General features: G+C 45.5%; 1 protein-coding gene across 1 annotated transcript in view; it reads left to right on the forward strand.

The window, feature by feature from the left end:
• The window catches only part of CASZ1 (castor zinc finger 1), a gene marked incomplete at both ends in the record, with an annotated part of 92,485 nt that overhangs the window by 49,327 nt on the left and 26,471 nt on the right, over positions 1 to 16,687 (forward strand). Inside the window, 5 exons of the mRNA XM_082009385.1 lie at positions 2,325 to 3,165; positions 5,999 to 6,067; positions 10,931 to 11,021; positions 13,101 to 13,265; positions 15,835 to 16,007. Of these exons, the coding sequence (XP_081865511.1) occupies positions 2,325 to 3,165; positions 5,999 to 6,067; positions 10,931 to 11,021; positions 13,101 to 13,265; positions 15,835 to 16,007 (1,339 nt within the window). The remainder of the gene's footprint in view (positions 1 to 2,324; positions 3,166 to 5,998; positions 6,068 to 10,930; positions 11,022 to 13,100; positions 13,266 to 15,834; positions 16,008 to 16,687) is intronic.

The raw sequence follows: 16,687 nt of genomic DNA on the forward strand, positions 1-16,687 counted from the left end.
TTTAATATGTCTGTGAAAGATAAAGTTGATGGTGTTGGAGGGGCCACAGGAGAGGGTCAAGTGAGGAAGCACAGATTAAATGATCTTACCTCTGAGGATGGAGTAATACAGCCTTTCCTTGTGATTTCCTTCTGACAGGACTTGTTATTGGACACTGTGGGGCATGATTCTGCATTTAACATCCTTTGAGATTAATACTGACCCATGAGGTTGTGCAAGGACAAAAAGCCACAACCTGAGCCAGACGCTGCAGGGGCATTGCCACCCATTCTGTAGCTAATAGGGTGTTGTTCTGAAGTCAGGCATCCCAAAATCCCATGCATGGTGCCGGGCCTAAGTGCACAGAACTGGAAAAACATTTTGGGGTAAACCAGATCCCAGCACTTAGCAGATGTGTCTTTGTCCTTCTGCTTGCGGCCTTCTGGCATGTTCTTTGCATTCTTTCTCACATACCACGTACACAGGCAACTAGTCCAGCAGTATTTCTGCTACGTGAATGCAGCTATGCCAGGCAATATTGAAACAGGAATGTAATCTGCATGGTCTTGCACATTTTAGTGCCCATTGCAGGCAATCTCTTCCTCCGTATAGTCTGTTGAAACTGCTTTGTGGAAGATGATGGCTACTGAGCTTTGACTTTGCTCATTGACTGTGTCTTGTGTGCATGGAAATGCTCTCATGTATGTGCATGCCGGTGCATATAGCATCATTGGCAGTCAGATCTACTACATCCTAGGGGTCCATTTTCATGCTTTGGATCTGTTCACCTGTTCTGAGGCTGTGTCTTGGTGCCTTCCTTTTCCACTATGTTTCAAGGCGGTGTTGATTTGCTTTGAGCTGGACCCAGTGTTCAGATCCTCCATTCTGCTGCCAATGTACCTGCCTGTGCTGGCTCCCAGTGCTTGCCTGTGAGAGGTAGAGTGAGTGATTAGAAAAGATGACGAGGGAGGTTTGAAGGACTCCTGCACACAGTAAATCTTTACTCTGCAGGAGAAAGCAAGAGGGAGAGGAGGAGGAGCACTGTGTCAGACTGAAGCCTAAATGAGTCCAAGCTGGCACGTCAGAGCAATCTTTATTTCCTCCTTCACACTGATATTGGGTGACCTCCAGATGTGTGTTCTTCCCCTCCTGGTGGCCTGTGTAACTGCCTGAGGGAGTAGGGGAGGAGGAAGGGAGGGAGAGACCCAAGGAAGGACAGCTTTTGCTCATTCTTTCTCGCTGTGATCACGCTCAGGTAGACTAAGCCCTTCTTGCCCCTGCCCCAATTCATGCTCCAGAGAACAGGCTTTCTCCCCCTCTCTGGAGCCCACATCAGGACAACAGGCTTTTCTGTCCTCAATCCAAATCCTGATGAAGAGAAGGCTGTTCCTTACCCATTTTGCACCTGCGTGGTCTCCTCCTTTCCTGGTCTTACTGGAAGCTGTTCGTGGCTGCTCAGGAGGCTGCCTGTAGGTTTCCAGAGCCTTTGCTGAACTGTGTCCCCTTTTTCACATGGAGAGTAGTAGCTCTCCAGTTGTTGGGATTGAGAAAGAAATGAGCAAGTTAGATGAAAAGAACTCTTACAAAATTGACGGGGAAGGGAAGGACTGCAACAGCTATGGGGAACTATCCTGTCTTTGTCTTGCCTTTTCTTCTCCACTCCCCCCTGCCACTGCCAAGCTTCTCGTGCATGTAGCCTTTGCTGCTCTTCCCCCACCTTAATTCATCTCCAGTTCTGCTGCTTTCCTTCTCTACTCTGCACTTTCCCATTCTGCCCTCCTCCTGCTCCACCCCATACATTTACATTGTCTTGCCCTGTCTCCCTTTTCCATTTCACACCATGCTGTCCTGCCTGCTCTCAGCTGTGCTGTTCACCAACACACATAGCTTATCCCACGTTTCTACCCCGCCTTACACATGCACACACGCCGCCGTCTGTCTTCTGTGCACCTCCTTCCATACACAAACACACACAAGGACAGAACCGTACAAACCTCGGCATATTGGTGTTGGTCTGACTTCCAGTAAAATTACTTTTTCTTCATATTAGGCCAAGGCAAGAGTGCAGAGACATTTATGAAACTTTGTTTAATGTACTGAAAAGCTATCGGCTAGAACATTTAGGAAATTGATTTTCCTGGCATTGATGAACTCTTTTTATTTTACCCCAGTATTAATTACTTTTTTTTTAAAACAAATTAATTTAAGAGTCGTAAAACCTAACAAGTGAGCCAAACGTCAGTAGATCATGTTCCCCTCTCCCCTTACTTCCCCCTCCTAGTGCTGGTATGGGAGGAGAAGAAAAATAACTCCTTGCGTGCCTCTCTCACTTCGGTTCTCTGTAGGGGAAGCTTCATCGCTGCGAGATTATGCCGCCACCACTATGAATGAGTTCCTGGGCATGTTCGGCTATGATGATCAGAACATGCGGGATGAGCTGGCCCGCAAGATCAGCTTTGACAAGCTGAACGCTGCTACCTCAGAAGCCACTGCGACTGCTGCATCTCTCACTGGCGAGGATGCCATTAGCAAACGAGCCCGCTTCTCCAAGTATGAGGAGTACATCCGCAAACTGAAAGCTGGAGAGCAGCTCTCTTGGCCCATGCACTTGGCCAAATCTGAGGAGCTGGGCTCCAAGCTGGGCAAAGAAACTTCCTCAGTGCTGGCACAGCCCATTCGGGTGCCAGGTCCAGATGCCTCCATGCTGACGGAGACCAAAGCCACCATCCTGCCACTGCCCTCTCCCAGCAGTTCCCAGATGCAGGGTCTGATGTCACGGGCCTCCAAATATGACTTCTTCATTCAGAAGCTGAAGACGGGTGAGAGCATCAGGCCACAAAACGGCAACACTTACAAGAAGGCCTCCAAGTATGACCTGGAAAACGTCAAGTACTTGCACCTTTTCAAGCCTGGAGAAGGAAGCCCAGATATGGGAGGAGCCATCGCCTTCAAGACAGGCAAAGTAGGCCGGCCTTCCAAATATGATGTGAGGAACATTCAGAAGCTTACTCCAGTAAAAGCTCCGACGCCCAGTCTGGCCCCTGCTCCCCTCACCAGTACCCCCAGCAGCACTCCTGTGGTGGGGCCAGAGCAGTCTGTCTCATTGCCATTCAACACTCCTGAGTACCTGAAATCAACTTTCTCCAAGACAGACTCCATCACAACTGGAACAGTCTCTACAGTAAAGTAAGTGTTCTCCCACTTTTCTTATCTTTGTATTAGTGGGGGATCATACCTAAAGTCGGTGTGTGGATCAGTGGGCAGTTCCAGTTTGTGGGATGATAAATACTGCACTGTTCATGTGATGTTTCTTTTTGCTCTCTGTTGGAGTGTCTGCTTCTCTGTTGCACCTTACATCTCTATTTATCTTACTTGCACTAGGGATGGGGCCTGCCATCAGCAGTCACAGCCATGAATCTAGAGCCCACTAGTTCCTGGGTTCATATGTTAAAATGAAAGATGAGGGAACTCGGTGCTGTCAGCACTCTTAAGGTCAAGGTTGTAACTACTTTACTTTTTCCTTCTTCCGGTTCCCCAGGCATCCAGCTGTGTCTGTACACGAACCTGATTCTTGCTTCCATTTAACTCAATGGCAAAACTCTGCTGACTTTACTGTTAGCAAGATTGTTGATTTTTTGATTGTTAGCAAGATTTTGTTTGTCCCAGAACTCAGAAGACATTTTGGTGCCTAATTCCCATCTATTTTCATAGGAGTTAGGCATATACATACTTCTGTGGGGCCAGGCCTGTGTCTTCTCAATTTGCTTGTTCCTTACATAAGTAGAGGTGATTCAATTACCCCCCAGACTGGGTGAACTCATTAGCCCAATTACCACTAATAACCTCCTACACATATGTTGCTGGCAATCTCTGCAGTGATGCCATTGACTGAATGGAGATATCTGAAGGCCTTGCTAAACTTTGCATTACTTTTTAATGTGGCTTCCAGCAGTGGTAGCTATAGAAAAGCTACATATGTATGTGAGGCTGCAAACAGGGAGGAAGGGAGGGACTTCTCTGCTTTCTTGTCATGGTTTGGATTTACTTGTTTTCGCACTGTGGATCCGGGGCTGTTGTGAGTTGTGAATCCCATGGGGTCATTTGTAGTAAGTCTAGGACCTCTGGCCTGCACTTCTGTGGCAAGTGCCATCGCAAGCACTCTACTACTTTGCCCTCTGGTAAGGAGGAAGGCTGTTTTATGTTTAAGATGTGGACCTAGGAGGCCTTGGGTTGAATTCTCACTCGATGCTCTTTGCGGTCTCAGGCAAGCCTGCATGCACCACTTTCCATGTTTCCCCACCTGGAAATCAGAGCTAATGATACCTGTCTTCCATGTGAAACAGTCATTTCCCAACTGCCCGCAGACACATTTGGGAGCTCTATGGTTAAGGTGTATAGGAAAGGGCAGAGGATTATTAACATTTGCACCTGGCCTCCACTCAGGATAAACCCTGTATGTGCTCCAGATGGCAGGCAGGGACTCCTATTACTAAAAAGCACTGGTGTAAATATTCCTGTAGGCACAGTGCCTTGTTGTGATGGGTGACTTGGCCAGGGACTCTGTGCCTGAACAGTCTTGCAGAATGCTCAGCAGCCATCCTAGAGCTGTGCTTGGGGGGCTGTGAGGCTCTTCTTATCTGCTTTGGTGTGGCAGTGGGATCCCAGTTTGATTTCCTTTCTCTTGTTCATTTCCTGCCACTTGCAGCACCATGGTGGTCCCTCCTCTAGCCACAGGACTTCCTCAGCTGGTGCATTAGGATGGGGCTGCAACAGCAATGGAGATGACCAGGGCCTTCAACCTGGCAGTTCCCAGGGTCCTGATCACACATTGCAGTTACAGAAGGGGCTCTGGTCCCTTCTCCTTCAGGCTGTTTACTAGATACATGTACAGCTTTCATGATAAAAGAAAGCAGCCCATTAATTGTGCTGGTGGAGGAAGTGCTAACTGTGGTATCTGGGACCTGTTTTTCCATTCACAGTCCCCAGTGGGACCAAATCACCTGGCAGGAATTACCCCTTATTCTCACACAAATGCACATATACCCTAGCCATAGGTTTAAACTCTGTAACATCTAATGCTATTAACCTGCCCTGAACTAATCTACCTACTTCAAGTGAACTCTGCAAAAGTGTCCTTGTTTAAATCAGGCTACAGAGCTGTCATGAGTAGGAGTGGAGGTTGGGTGGGGGCAAAACTGAGAAGGAAGACTGCATACAGCCTGTCTGGGATTGTGTTGGTATGCCACTGTCTTTTAGGTAGGCTGGAGTCTGGCCCTGTATCTCTTTTCCTCTTGCTGAGCTCATTGAGGATGTAATTTTTGTCTGCTTCCTAATGATGTTATGTAACCCAGGCTTATGTGACGGGTGCAGTTGGGTTGGTTTTCTCGTTGATTAAAATACATAAATACCTTTGCTGCCCCGTCTGTCTATTGGAGTTGGGGTATCTGTGTGAAAAAAGAGGCAATTAAAGCCCCGTCTAGGGGGCTGTAGCCACGTTGCCAGGACCAGGTAGGAGTACGCTGTGCCTGCTGGCTGTGGGAAAAGTGCAGTAGCTCACAGCATGGGTGAAGCAGAGAGACTCTTCTCCCACAATTGAGCCTACGGCAGATGTGTCTTAATGGCCCTTCCATATACATAAGGGTAGTGTTGCAGGGTGCTTCAGGGAGGCGTTTGTTTTCATGTGGCCATCTCTTTTTTGTATATGGGTATTTATTTTTTTCTGTGGAGAAACAGGTTTTCATGGTTGGTCTTCTTGGTGTCTCCAACAAACTGAACTGAGTCCTGCAAAGAGGCAACGTGCAGTAGGGGTGGTGGTTGGACTGTACATTTCCCTAGGAAAAGAAGGTAGAGGATTTGAAGGGTAAAGGGGAGGGAGGTTAAACCCATGAGTGTCTTTGCTGGGTACTCCTTCATGGGCCCTCTCTCCTGATGTGTCAGTGGTGGGTGAGAGAAACAAGGAGCTTAGACTGTGCCCTATTCGTGCCTGCTAACCAGCTCTGCCCTCTGTGTTTCTCATTAGGAATGGATTACCCACTGACAAACCAGCTGTCAGCGAAGACGTAAATATTTACCAGAAGTATATTGCCAGGTAGGCAAAACTCTGGACTTTCTTGGGGAGAGGGCTGGAAGTAAGGGGGTGGAGTGGTGGTGGGAGAGATGAGGTCTTGTCTGTCTGATCAAGTGTTTAAACTAGTCATTGGCACTTCCATTTCCCTCTGGCATCTGTACATGCTCTGTTCCCCTGCTTGGGAGAGCTGTAGATGCGAGAGGTGCACAAGCATGCCAAGAGCATACGCGGCTCCCCAGAGCTGTTAGACTTTGTGACAAACAGTGGAAAAATGTTTCACTGCAGAAGCCCAGGATTTAAATGGGAGCGCTGTCTCTTGATTGTCCATTGCTGTGCTGTCTCCAGCCTTTTTCCCTTACCATGTCCAGTACTTGCAGGAGGCGAGCAGAGAACATCTCACCTCTGAGAATCTAGGCTGGAGGAATTTGCAAGTGACTTTAGTTTAGGCAGGTCTTGGCATCAATGTGGGATGTTTATTCTAGAATATTTTGCAGCTTATTTATATGAGAAACCCTCACTGAATAAGGTGCAGACTAGGGCACGTTATCACAGCTCTGGGCAAGCTTAGGTCAGGAATGAGTGATGCTGAGAGGGAGCCCAAGGCTGTTGTGGTGAGACAGAGTGCATAATGCCATGAGAGTTAGAGGGATGGAGGAGATTATTGCATAACACCTGCCTGTTTTATAGCTCGTGTGTAAAGGGTTCCTCAGCCTCTGCCCCTAGCTTGTTGAATCCTCCATCTGTACTGTGAGGAAGCTCACTACAAAAGCCACTTGTATACAGAAAGACACCAGTCAGGGAAGCAAGCAAACACAGAGATAAAACTGAAGGGTTTGTTCCCACGAGCACTTGGGCACTTATTAACAAGAGGGTAGGGAATTTTGTACCGTGCTTTGCCAACTTGCCGGAGTCTACAGAGAGTCTCTCTGTGGGAGGCAGTCAGCTGCTAGGAAGGTGCAAGGGAAGATGTTGGCACATCAGCAGGGGAAGGGGTGAGAATAGTGCTCTCCCTAACTGGAGAGTGGAATGAGAGGCGATTTCCCTTCCATCCCTTTTGCCCAAATCTCTGATGTAGGAGGAGGGGGCAGAAGACCACATGGGAAGAGAGGACAGTTGCACCACCACATGCAGCTCCTCAAGCAGCAGTGCCTGTAGTGCACGTGGCAACTGACTGCCTCCTGGGAGAGTATAGGAATGAAGGCAGGGGTTTAAGCATGTCTTTGCATGGGGCAGAAGCACCGTTTTGTTGCTGAGATTGCAGGAATCGCAGAGGTTGCAGTGAGAGAGCACATAACCACCCTTTCCGTCCCCAGTTCCCCTTTCAAGCAGAGAACTGTATAAACACTTTACCCACATCCATGCCTCGTAGCACTCCGTAAGCCCCTTCTCCTGGTTCAGCCAGGTAACTGAGGGAGGCTTGTGAGATAGCGAAGGGACACCACATCCTGCTTAAAAAGCTCCGCAAGCAGTCCGTTGGCAGCAGAGCCACTTCCCTTCAATTTGCACACATTTTTAAAAACAGTTTAAAGCCTTAAAATCAAGGGGTGGGGGGAGAGAGACACGACACTCCATGTCTGTACTGCATAATTAGCTTAATGAGTTTGCCAAAGCCACTGCCAAAAGCTGCCCAGGGATAATCCATTCTCTCACACAACAAAACAAAACCTCTTACTTAGCTAGTTTGGGTTGGGTTGTTCCCCCCCCCCCCCCCGCCCCATATATTTATAATTAAAAAAAAAAAAAAGACCACAGAAAAAATTATTATTATTATTATTAGTGCCTCAGCAGATGGTGCTTCTGGCAGCACTTGCTTAAATATTTATTTCTGTGTGGGTTTCCTCCCCCCTTGTAATTGGGGTGGGTTTTTTTTTTCTTCTTTCACATCATCGTTACAGGGTAATGAGTCTGTAAACACTCTCTAAACATGCTGACTTCTTTATTTATTATTTTTATTATTATTTATTTATCTTGGTTTTTCTTTCTAACTCTTGCCAGATCAAGAGTAGTTCTTTCGGCCCCCCCCCCCTCCCCCCCAACCCAAAAACCAACAAACCATGAGCCGATTAAAGTAAGGGAAGGGGGTTGTTCTTGTGAAAATGAATCTGTGTGCCTGTGTAGACAATTAAGGAGTTTGGATTTGCATGTCAGTGTGATTAAATGGCTTGTGAGTTTGCTTGTTTCAGGTGTGTGTATTTGTATCTGGTTGTGTGCATGGAAATTGTGGGCACATTCATATAAATTAACAGGGGTGTTGATGTACCTTAGAGTACGTGCATGTAAATGTGCGCATGTGTATGCATGTAAGTAAGTGTGTGGTGTGTAAGCTTTCCTGTTATGAAAAAGCTAAACAGATGCTGTGCTTTAAAAATTAATAGCTTTGAACTGTTTCAAGTGTCAGAAGAAACAGGATAAATATAACCCTTTAGGAGCCTAACCTTACAGACTGAAAGAGCAGAATTTCCCCTTTGTGCTGTGTTTGCTGCTTCCCTCCTTCCCCAAGCACAGGATTTGGTAAAACACTTGCCTCTCCCTTCCTGCGCTGTAGACACCACACACACACACACCTTTCCGTGGCACGTGGAAGGGCGGGTAGGAGTTTGAAGTGCTAGGGTGCTTGTTTAGCTGTTGCTTTTAAAGCTGAGCCCATGAGTTACTCCCACTAGGATGCTTCAAGTAACTCATCCCATACAGTCAGATCTCTTTGGTTTCTGGCCCGTCTTTTACAGCAGTTGGCAACTCTGGTCATTTTGCATCCTCACTTTCGATAATATTTTGAACTGCTTTGCTTCAAAAGTGTATATTTGCCAGCAAGGTCTTTTATCTTCCTCTTCTCTCTGCCTGGCCTGCGCTCCACAGTTCTACAGCTCTGCACAGCCCTTTGCTCTCTCTTCCCGATCTCATTAGCGGTATAGGGGGGAAGCTTTCCACAGAGCAGTTTCTTTCCTTTAAAGCTGCTGGTGGTGCTGCTGACATAAAGCCCTGGACTAGCAGGACCAGTTAGTTTAATGTGTTGCTAAGCTGCATGTACCTGGTTAATGCCATGGTGACTCAGGCTGCTGCCTATGCCCTGTGCTAGCCTCACAGTTGCCCAGGCGTTGAGCAGGAATCGCTTCCTCTACTTTCAGTTCCACACCTTTGTTTGTGCAGCCAGCCTTGCTGTTTGCCTTGTGGTTTGTTTCTTCTCCACTGCTGAGGTTTGTTCCAGTTTCTCAATCACCTGTTCTGACGTGATCCTGATTTCCTGCAGTATTTCTTCTCCTTCCCCAGGGAAAGGCATGTCTGCTCCTGGCATCTGTCCCCGTCTCTCTTTCTGAATGCTGAGGCAAGGAAGTAATTTAATTTTTTAGCAATGTCTATCTTTTCTGTCAATTAAGTCCCCTTCCCATCTCCTAGAGGCCCTGCTGTCTCCACAGTTGACCTCCTCTTCCTTACTGTGCTTCAGAAATGCCTTATTTAATACTGCTCTTCATCCCAACTTTTTCTGTCCTGTAGCTTAGTGTTACCACACCCTCTGATGATCCATAATCTTCCCTGCTCCTGCCCCATTCCTCGATTGCCCCAGGACACCCTCAGTCCTCTCATTTTTTCTTTTTACGCATTGCCCTTCCTTGTTTCTTTCCCATGGCCTTTATCATGTGCACTCCTGCTGTGTTTAGCACTAAGTGACGTGAGGAACCTTTGAGGAACCTTTGAGCAGATGGTACTTTATCTTTGAATGTTTCCCCTCTGAGTCCCCTTCTCTCCACTGCTTTTCCCTTTCAAGCTCTTCAGCTCTTCCAGGGTCCTCTAGAATATACATCAGAGAGTTCATTGCGCTGATTAGTCCGTTACTGGATCGTCCCCTTTTGCCAGTTACTGATGTGTCTATCTGTCAATACATTCTACATACTGTCTGTATGTAGATACTATATGGCCTTTCTGGGTTTTTTCCCACCCTGCATGTCAAGAGTTTCCAAATTTGCTGTGTGGAATGCTCAGTGGTGGCCTGCAGAAAGGGATTAGGTGCATGTTGTTGTCTGTTGCTTCTTGTGTCCTACTTTTAATTGCACTCAAAGGCAGGCTGAAAGCCCTGTTCTTTTGCATTGCGCTGTTTTTTGTTGTGAGCAAATGCTGTATCCATATGGAAGATAACGATTAGCAGGGCTGTTGGACATGGCAGAAGATGTGCATACAGGGTCTAGATGGTCTGCCTGTAATGCTTCGTTCTGTTCTTGTTGATCCATCTTGCCTATCTTTCCATTGATCTGTCCATCTTATTGAAAGTTCCTATATAATCTTGCCGTGATCATCTTCTATCTGTGTGGTTTACCATTTAATCCAGTGGTTTGCAATCTCCTCTGTAGTGTGGCACCATACTGTGATTAAAAGTCTTGAGACATAACTCGTACAAACAAACGAATGCCTGAGCTTTTCGGAGGGCATATACCTAAAATTTAGAATCCATATTTGACTGGTGTTTATTTGTCGTCTTCTAGCATGGGAGATTTCTGAAACTTCTTGCTGTGGTACCTAAACTCACACATGAGAATTTTAGAATTGTATGATATTTAATTCAAGGAACCTTCCTTTCTTACTCTTCACCAAGTAAGCAACTTAGATAATGGAGATGAATTTCAAAGAGAAAGACAGACAGATTAGGGGTGTGCAAGACCCGAATGATCCTGCTCAAGAAGCATCTTTAAATAGTGACAAACATGAAGAGGAAGGTGGGAGGGTCACCATCCTTGGAGGGGATAAAGGAGATGGGGTTTAATGCCATAAATGTGTGGGATGAAAGCAGGAATGAGACTTAATTTATTTGTGCCTTGCTTATAGGCACTACTGTCAGGACACTGTTTCATTCTCTCTTCCTTTCTTTCTTCTGTCCTCCTCTCATGTTTGCAGGTTCTCTGGCAGTCAGCACTGTGGACATATACACTGTGCATACCAGTATCGAGAACATTACCACTGCCTTGACCCAGAGTGCAACTACCAGGTAAAAGAATGGTAAAAAGTTACTAGCACAGCTACCTGAATGTTAAGGGTTACAACCTAGGGGAGGTGTGCGTCCTCCTGTGCTTTCCTCCCCCATGCAAACACATGCCTCTTCGCTTTTCTGCTCTGAAAGAGGGCAAGATATATTTTGAACTTACTAGAATCCTATTTTGTTCCCATTTAACCCATAATCTAACACCATTTAACCAAACCCAGACCACTATAACAAAGAGCTGAATATAGATCAGCTGAAGTCAATGGGAACTACTCCAGATTTACATCAGTGAAACCAAGAGAATAAATTCTGTGTTACAAATTGTGCCTGAAACTAGGGATTGCTGATCTGTTAGTCTGTCTCTCTCCCTCCTGCTGCCCGAGTGACATTGTAGCAGCAGTATCTGCAACAAAACACCCAATAAGACCAGCAGCACTCTGGGATTTGTGGGGAAAGCGTGGAGGCAGGAGCATGTGTGGTGCTGTAATTACTGGGAGAACTGCCAGGGTAGCGACGTCAAGCCAGCCGAGTCACGTGCTGTGTTTGTTTACCCTCTCCCCAGGTCTGTGAGTTTGACACTGCCATTTCTGTGGTCAGGCTGCATGTGTGTAAGTGGGAATCCCAGAGTTTGCCTCTGCTGTACACGAGAGACAACTTCAGCTCTACCCCAGGAGACCTTTGGGTCTCAAAGGAATGAGTCTGACCACAGTGTAGGAAGTTGATGTGGCTCTGCTGAGCTTGACTGTGGGTTTCTATTGATCAAAGGAGAGTTTGTCTCTGGGATGCATATAGTGGTCTTCCTAGCTCAGCATTTAGTAACTGAGATGAGTCTGTCCCAACTGTGACAGAGATATCTCTGCACCAGAAAGAGAGAAACACAAATGATGGAAAGACAGAAAAATTATTATTATGATTGGCCTCATGATTATTTCCTAAGGAGTCTGGGAGCTGCTTGCAAAGGAGCTGTCTGGTCTCGCAGGGAATAAGGATTTAGGCTGCTTTTTAAAATGCAAATTATTTTATGGCTGAGATATATTTTAGAATAAGTAACGCTCTGTAATAAGTGGGCACAAATTAACGATGATTGGCAATAGCAATCCTATATGTACGCCCTGGGAAATCATACCTCCAGCCTCTAAGGGATTCCTGTTGAAATCTATATCTATATATTCCCGTGCCAATACCAACGAGATCGATCAGGATTGATATTATAGGAAGAAAGAGTGGAAGTGATAATCATTTGTTTCCTACGAGGGAGACTAGAAAAGTTGTTAAACATTAGAATACAGACCTTTTCAATTACTCCTCAAAATAAATGGATATTGATTTCTTTTTGAAAAAAAATCAGATTTACTTTCCCACCTTCACTGTTAAATATTGATGTCTGTGGGAAATAGAAATTAAAAGCTTCATTTTAAAGGCACTTAGCCTGCTCTGACAGTGGGGTACCCCTTCATTAGTTCAAGCAGGTAGAGGATGAAAAGAATATTCTGGTCATACAGATTTAGCTCTAAGCTCTACTACCATCTTTTTCTGTGACTGGAAGAAAGTTCTGTGTCCCTGTTCTCCTAATAAAGCCATCCTACCTTGTAGGGGGAGGAAGAAGACTTACAATGGGAAGATACTATAAAAGAGCAGTCTTTTTCCCAATTTGTAGTCTGACATGAATGTGGCAGCCAGTGTCTTGCTAACCACTACAGTGAGTGATCTGGAAGCTTGGATACTCTCTTGTAGGCTGTTTAGTTCACTATTTTTTTTTCTAACTATAGCAGTTCTTGAGATAGTAGCAGCTAAAATTATATTAGAAGAATTGCAGTCTTAAAGCTGCAGGGAGTGTGTTCTGGACATCACCGCGGTGTCATGTTTGCTCTGCAACTTTTCATGTGTATATACTTTCCCTTTACCAAGAAGATACATGCACACAATTCCTCTTTAATCTGACTCTCTTGGAGTGGTTACCGCTGTGCTTTAAACTCCTGGTACCATAAGTTTATTAACAACAACAAAAAATGAATACCCTGCCCCCAGGATTACTCACCCACTCCCATCACGTGTGTCTCACTGTCTGTCTCTGTATCTCTCCAGAGATTCACTAGTAAACAGGATGTGATTCGGCATTACAACATGCACAAGAAACGTGATAATTCTCTCCAGCACGGCTTCATGCGCTTCAGCCCCTTGGATGACTGTAGCGTGTACTATCATGGCTGCCACCTGAATGGGAAAAGCACACACTACCACTGCATGCAGGTAACACCTGGACTGGGGAATAGGTGGTAGCACACAAGGCAAATGAAGAGCCATTGTTTGAGCTGTGTCCTTTTTGGGGTGGACTGAAAGGATTCTTGAGTTCAGGCAGCCCAACACTTGCTTGTTAGAGAGCAAGGGGCTGTCCTGAGGCAAAGGGGTGACATTCATAGCCTCTTGCTCACTCCTGGTTCAGGCACCTCTTTGAAGAGTCTGTGCCCTGTCCTCACTGCAGTTGCCCTGCCAAGTGTTGGGAAGGGTGAAGAGAAGCACTGTTCTCTGTGTTTAGAAGCCTTGTGCATGCAGTGAGGCAAAGCAGGTCTCAAGGTTTTCTCACAGTCTTGGACCTCACTTGTTCAAACAAGTCCCATTCTCTGAGATTCAGGGACCTCTGTGCGATGCCACTGCACTGCCTCTACCCAAATCTCATCTGTCACTCCCTTAAAATCAGCCTTTTCTACGACACGTCTGCCCTTTAACACTGGGTTAATTTCCTCCATAATCAATTTCTAAAGTAATTAAACTTCAGTGCCACATATCTAGACTTAATACCTCTGGTTCTCTGTCTCCTTCACCAGTGGTACTGGAGTTTACTTGTCTGTGGTCTGGGAGCTTTGTTTCAAGAGCCAGCTGGGCTTCAACAGCAGCGTAACCAGAGTCGGAGTTATTGCATAGATGTAACTGTGGTGCCTTTACTGTTTTTAGACACGGACACACCAGATTGTTTGTGTCTTACCCTGATCATTCTTCAGAATAGAGGGTTTGACTTGTACTTGTTTCATTAGAATTGTGGCCTAAACCATTGCCATGAGAATGTGCTGTAGTTGCAAAGAGAATAATCAGGCAACCCTTGGTGAAAGCTTTTCTGTACTGAAAACTCAGGTCTCACTTCCTGCCCTATCCCAACAGTTTAAGACGCCAGTTAAAGTCACAAGGCCTTAATCACATGCTTAAATGCTTTGCCGGATAGACTTCAGCATATGTTTAACTTGAAGTCAGGTAAGCTTTCTGAAGTCAATGGGGCTTAAGCACATACTTAAATGTTAGGCATGCACTCAAGTACTGTCCTGAATAGGGGTTGGTTTAAGCATGTGCTTACAACCTTTGATAAATTGGAAACTTCATGTGACTTTCTCTTGAGGACATTTTCTGTTATGCTTCCATAACATGGATTGTTTCGTTTCTTCAATTGACCAGGATGGGATTTGTTTAATTTTTTTTTTCTTTTGAGTACGAGTGTTTCACAGCTTTAAGTCACTCCAAGTTAGAATAGAGACCATCATTTACACAACTATATATGGGTAATTCCATCCTGTGCCCACTGCGTTCCAGTAAAATAATGCCCATGTAAGCAGTGTCTTACAGGAAAGGTGTCTGAATATAAACTCCCGATTAAAGAAAATACTGCTTAAATGGCAGAATTTTTGCCATCCACCTAAAGGGTTTTTTTCTTTATGTCCATAATTGGTGTGGATAAAATTCAGTTAGTTGTTTATATAAACTGACATTTTTTTAGGCTTTAGCACCAAGAGCTGCATTGCAAATTATTCCTAAGGAGGTTTTTGTTTAATTCTTTTTTTTTAATGCCGCACAGGGTCTGTCTTTTTTCAAGGTGTCAGTGTGGAGAGAGAGAGAGGCTCTTTTATATTGGAAATAGCTGGAGATCTTTTTTTTTTTTTTCCCCCCTGGGTATTTGTCATGGGTTTTGTTATTGCCTGTTTGAATCAACCTGGGCTGAACTGAGAGGTGGTGTTTTCGTTCTCTTCACTTCTGAGATGGTGCAGGCATTGGCACATGTTGTGCTAGAGAAGAAAAGGGAAAAAAAAAAATCCTCCCTCAGCAGGGCTGAGGACGTTTTCAGATTCCAGTGTTTTTTTACTCAATATGGCAAAGTTGCCCGCTTTACCCAGAGGAAGGCAGGTTTTCAGCATTCCATCCTCGTCACACCATTCCCATTTGCTGCACAAGTTTAAAATTATTGAAGTGGTAGTCTTGAGCAGTGACAGGGAAAAAAAGTCACCAGTTTGCTAAGATCAGCTGTGCATAGGGTTTATGCCTTGCTAGAATGAAACCTGTATATTACAAGCTCAAAACGCTGGCCTCACATTGCACCACCCTGCCTTACCTCACAGCACAAAAGAGGTAAATAACTCGTTCACACTCAGTTTTGTATTTCCCAAATAGATGGAAGTCCTACTTTGTTCCATGTCGCTCCAAGATAACAAAAAGTAACGGCATCTGTCAGTGTTCTTTTCTCCTTAAGAGCAAGAACCCTGCTTACTGCCTCCCTAAGCAGGCACGATTATCTGTAGCTGGTCTTCTATCCCTTTGCATCTTCCCCTTTTTTTCTTACTGTTTCATGCCCAGAGAGTTGTGGTTTGTTTTTTTTTCCCCCCAACTGCTCTATCAGTCTTTAGATTGGGAATTAAAGTGATGACTTAATACTCGTAGAAAAAGTGCACAAATGGAACTATTAAATGTGTGTGTGCTGTTCATATGTTTATTATTGCTGGTAATGATGGTAGGCTGTTAAAACACTGTGCTGATGACTCCCTGTTTTGGCCTGGGGTAGGTTGGTTGTAACAAGGTCTATACAAGCACCTCTGATGTGATGACCCATGAGAACTTTCACAAAAAGAACACGCAGCTCATCAATGACGGGTTTCAGCGGTTCCGTGCCACGGAGGACTGCGGCACTGTGGAATGCCAGTTCTATGGGCAGAAAACCACTCACTTTCACTGCAGGTGAGACAGCAGGGAAGGGGAAGAATCCTGCCTCAAAGTTGCGTGATCTGTTTGCCTCCTTCTGCCAAGTCATATATTGAGGAGTATACACAGGGACTTGATTTTCCCTGCTGTGATCTTCTCTTGAGAGAACTCATGCTTCAGGGGCAGATGTGATTTCCAGGGTTTTGCCACAGGCCACTCTGAAGGCAGGAGTGTGATCTGAGGAAAGGGTACCCACTAGAAAATACATCCTAGAGGAATTTGGGAAGAAATCACGGTGCTCTTCAGAGTTTGACTGAAGTAGGCCATTAATATGCTGCTAATGGCACTTCCATGCTAGTGTTCTCTCCAGCCAACAGTCAGCCAGCTCATCCCTTTCAGGGCCAGACTCTGCCTTCTGTACACAAATGCTCTTCTATTGATTTCTCATGTTCTCAGGAAGAGTAGGAAAGCATGATTTGTACCTTAATCCCCGTTAGCTGCTGTTTCAGTTGGAACTTTTAGTGGTGGGTGCCTGCATCCCCATGTTATTGTGGCTGTTCCTCAGAGTGGAGTGAACTTCCCAGCTCTTTCACATGGCAGCATTTTTGCTTGCCTTGCTGTCACAGATTAATCCACATAATCCTTTGCAACCAGGGCCATTGTCTCATACTGGCCCAGGTCCTTATCCCAGAGGGAGGCAGGTGACATCAGTTGCA

The sequence above is a fragment of the Phaethon aethereus genome (assembly GCF_964289735.1).
Source record: "Phaethon aethereus genome assembly, chromosome: 21".
Lineage (NCBI taxonomy): Eukaryota > Metazoa > Chordata > Aves > Phaethontiformes > Phaethontidae > Phaethon > Phaethon aethereus.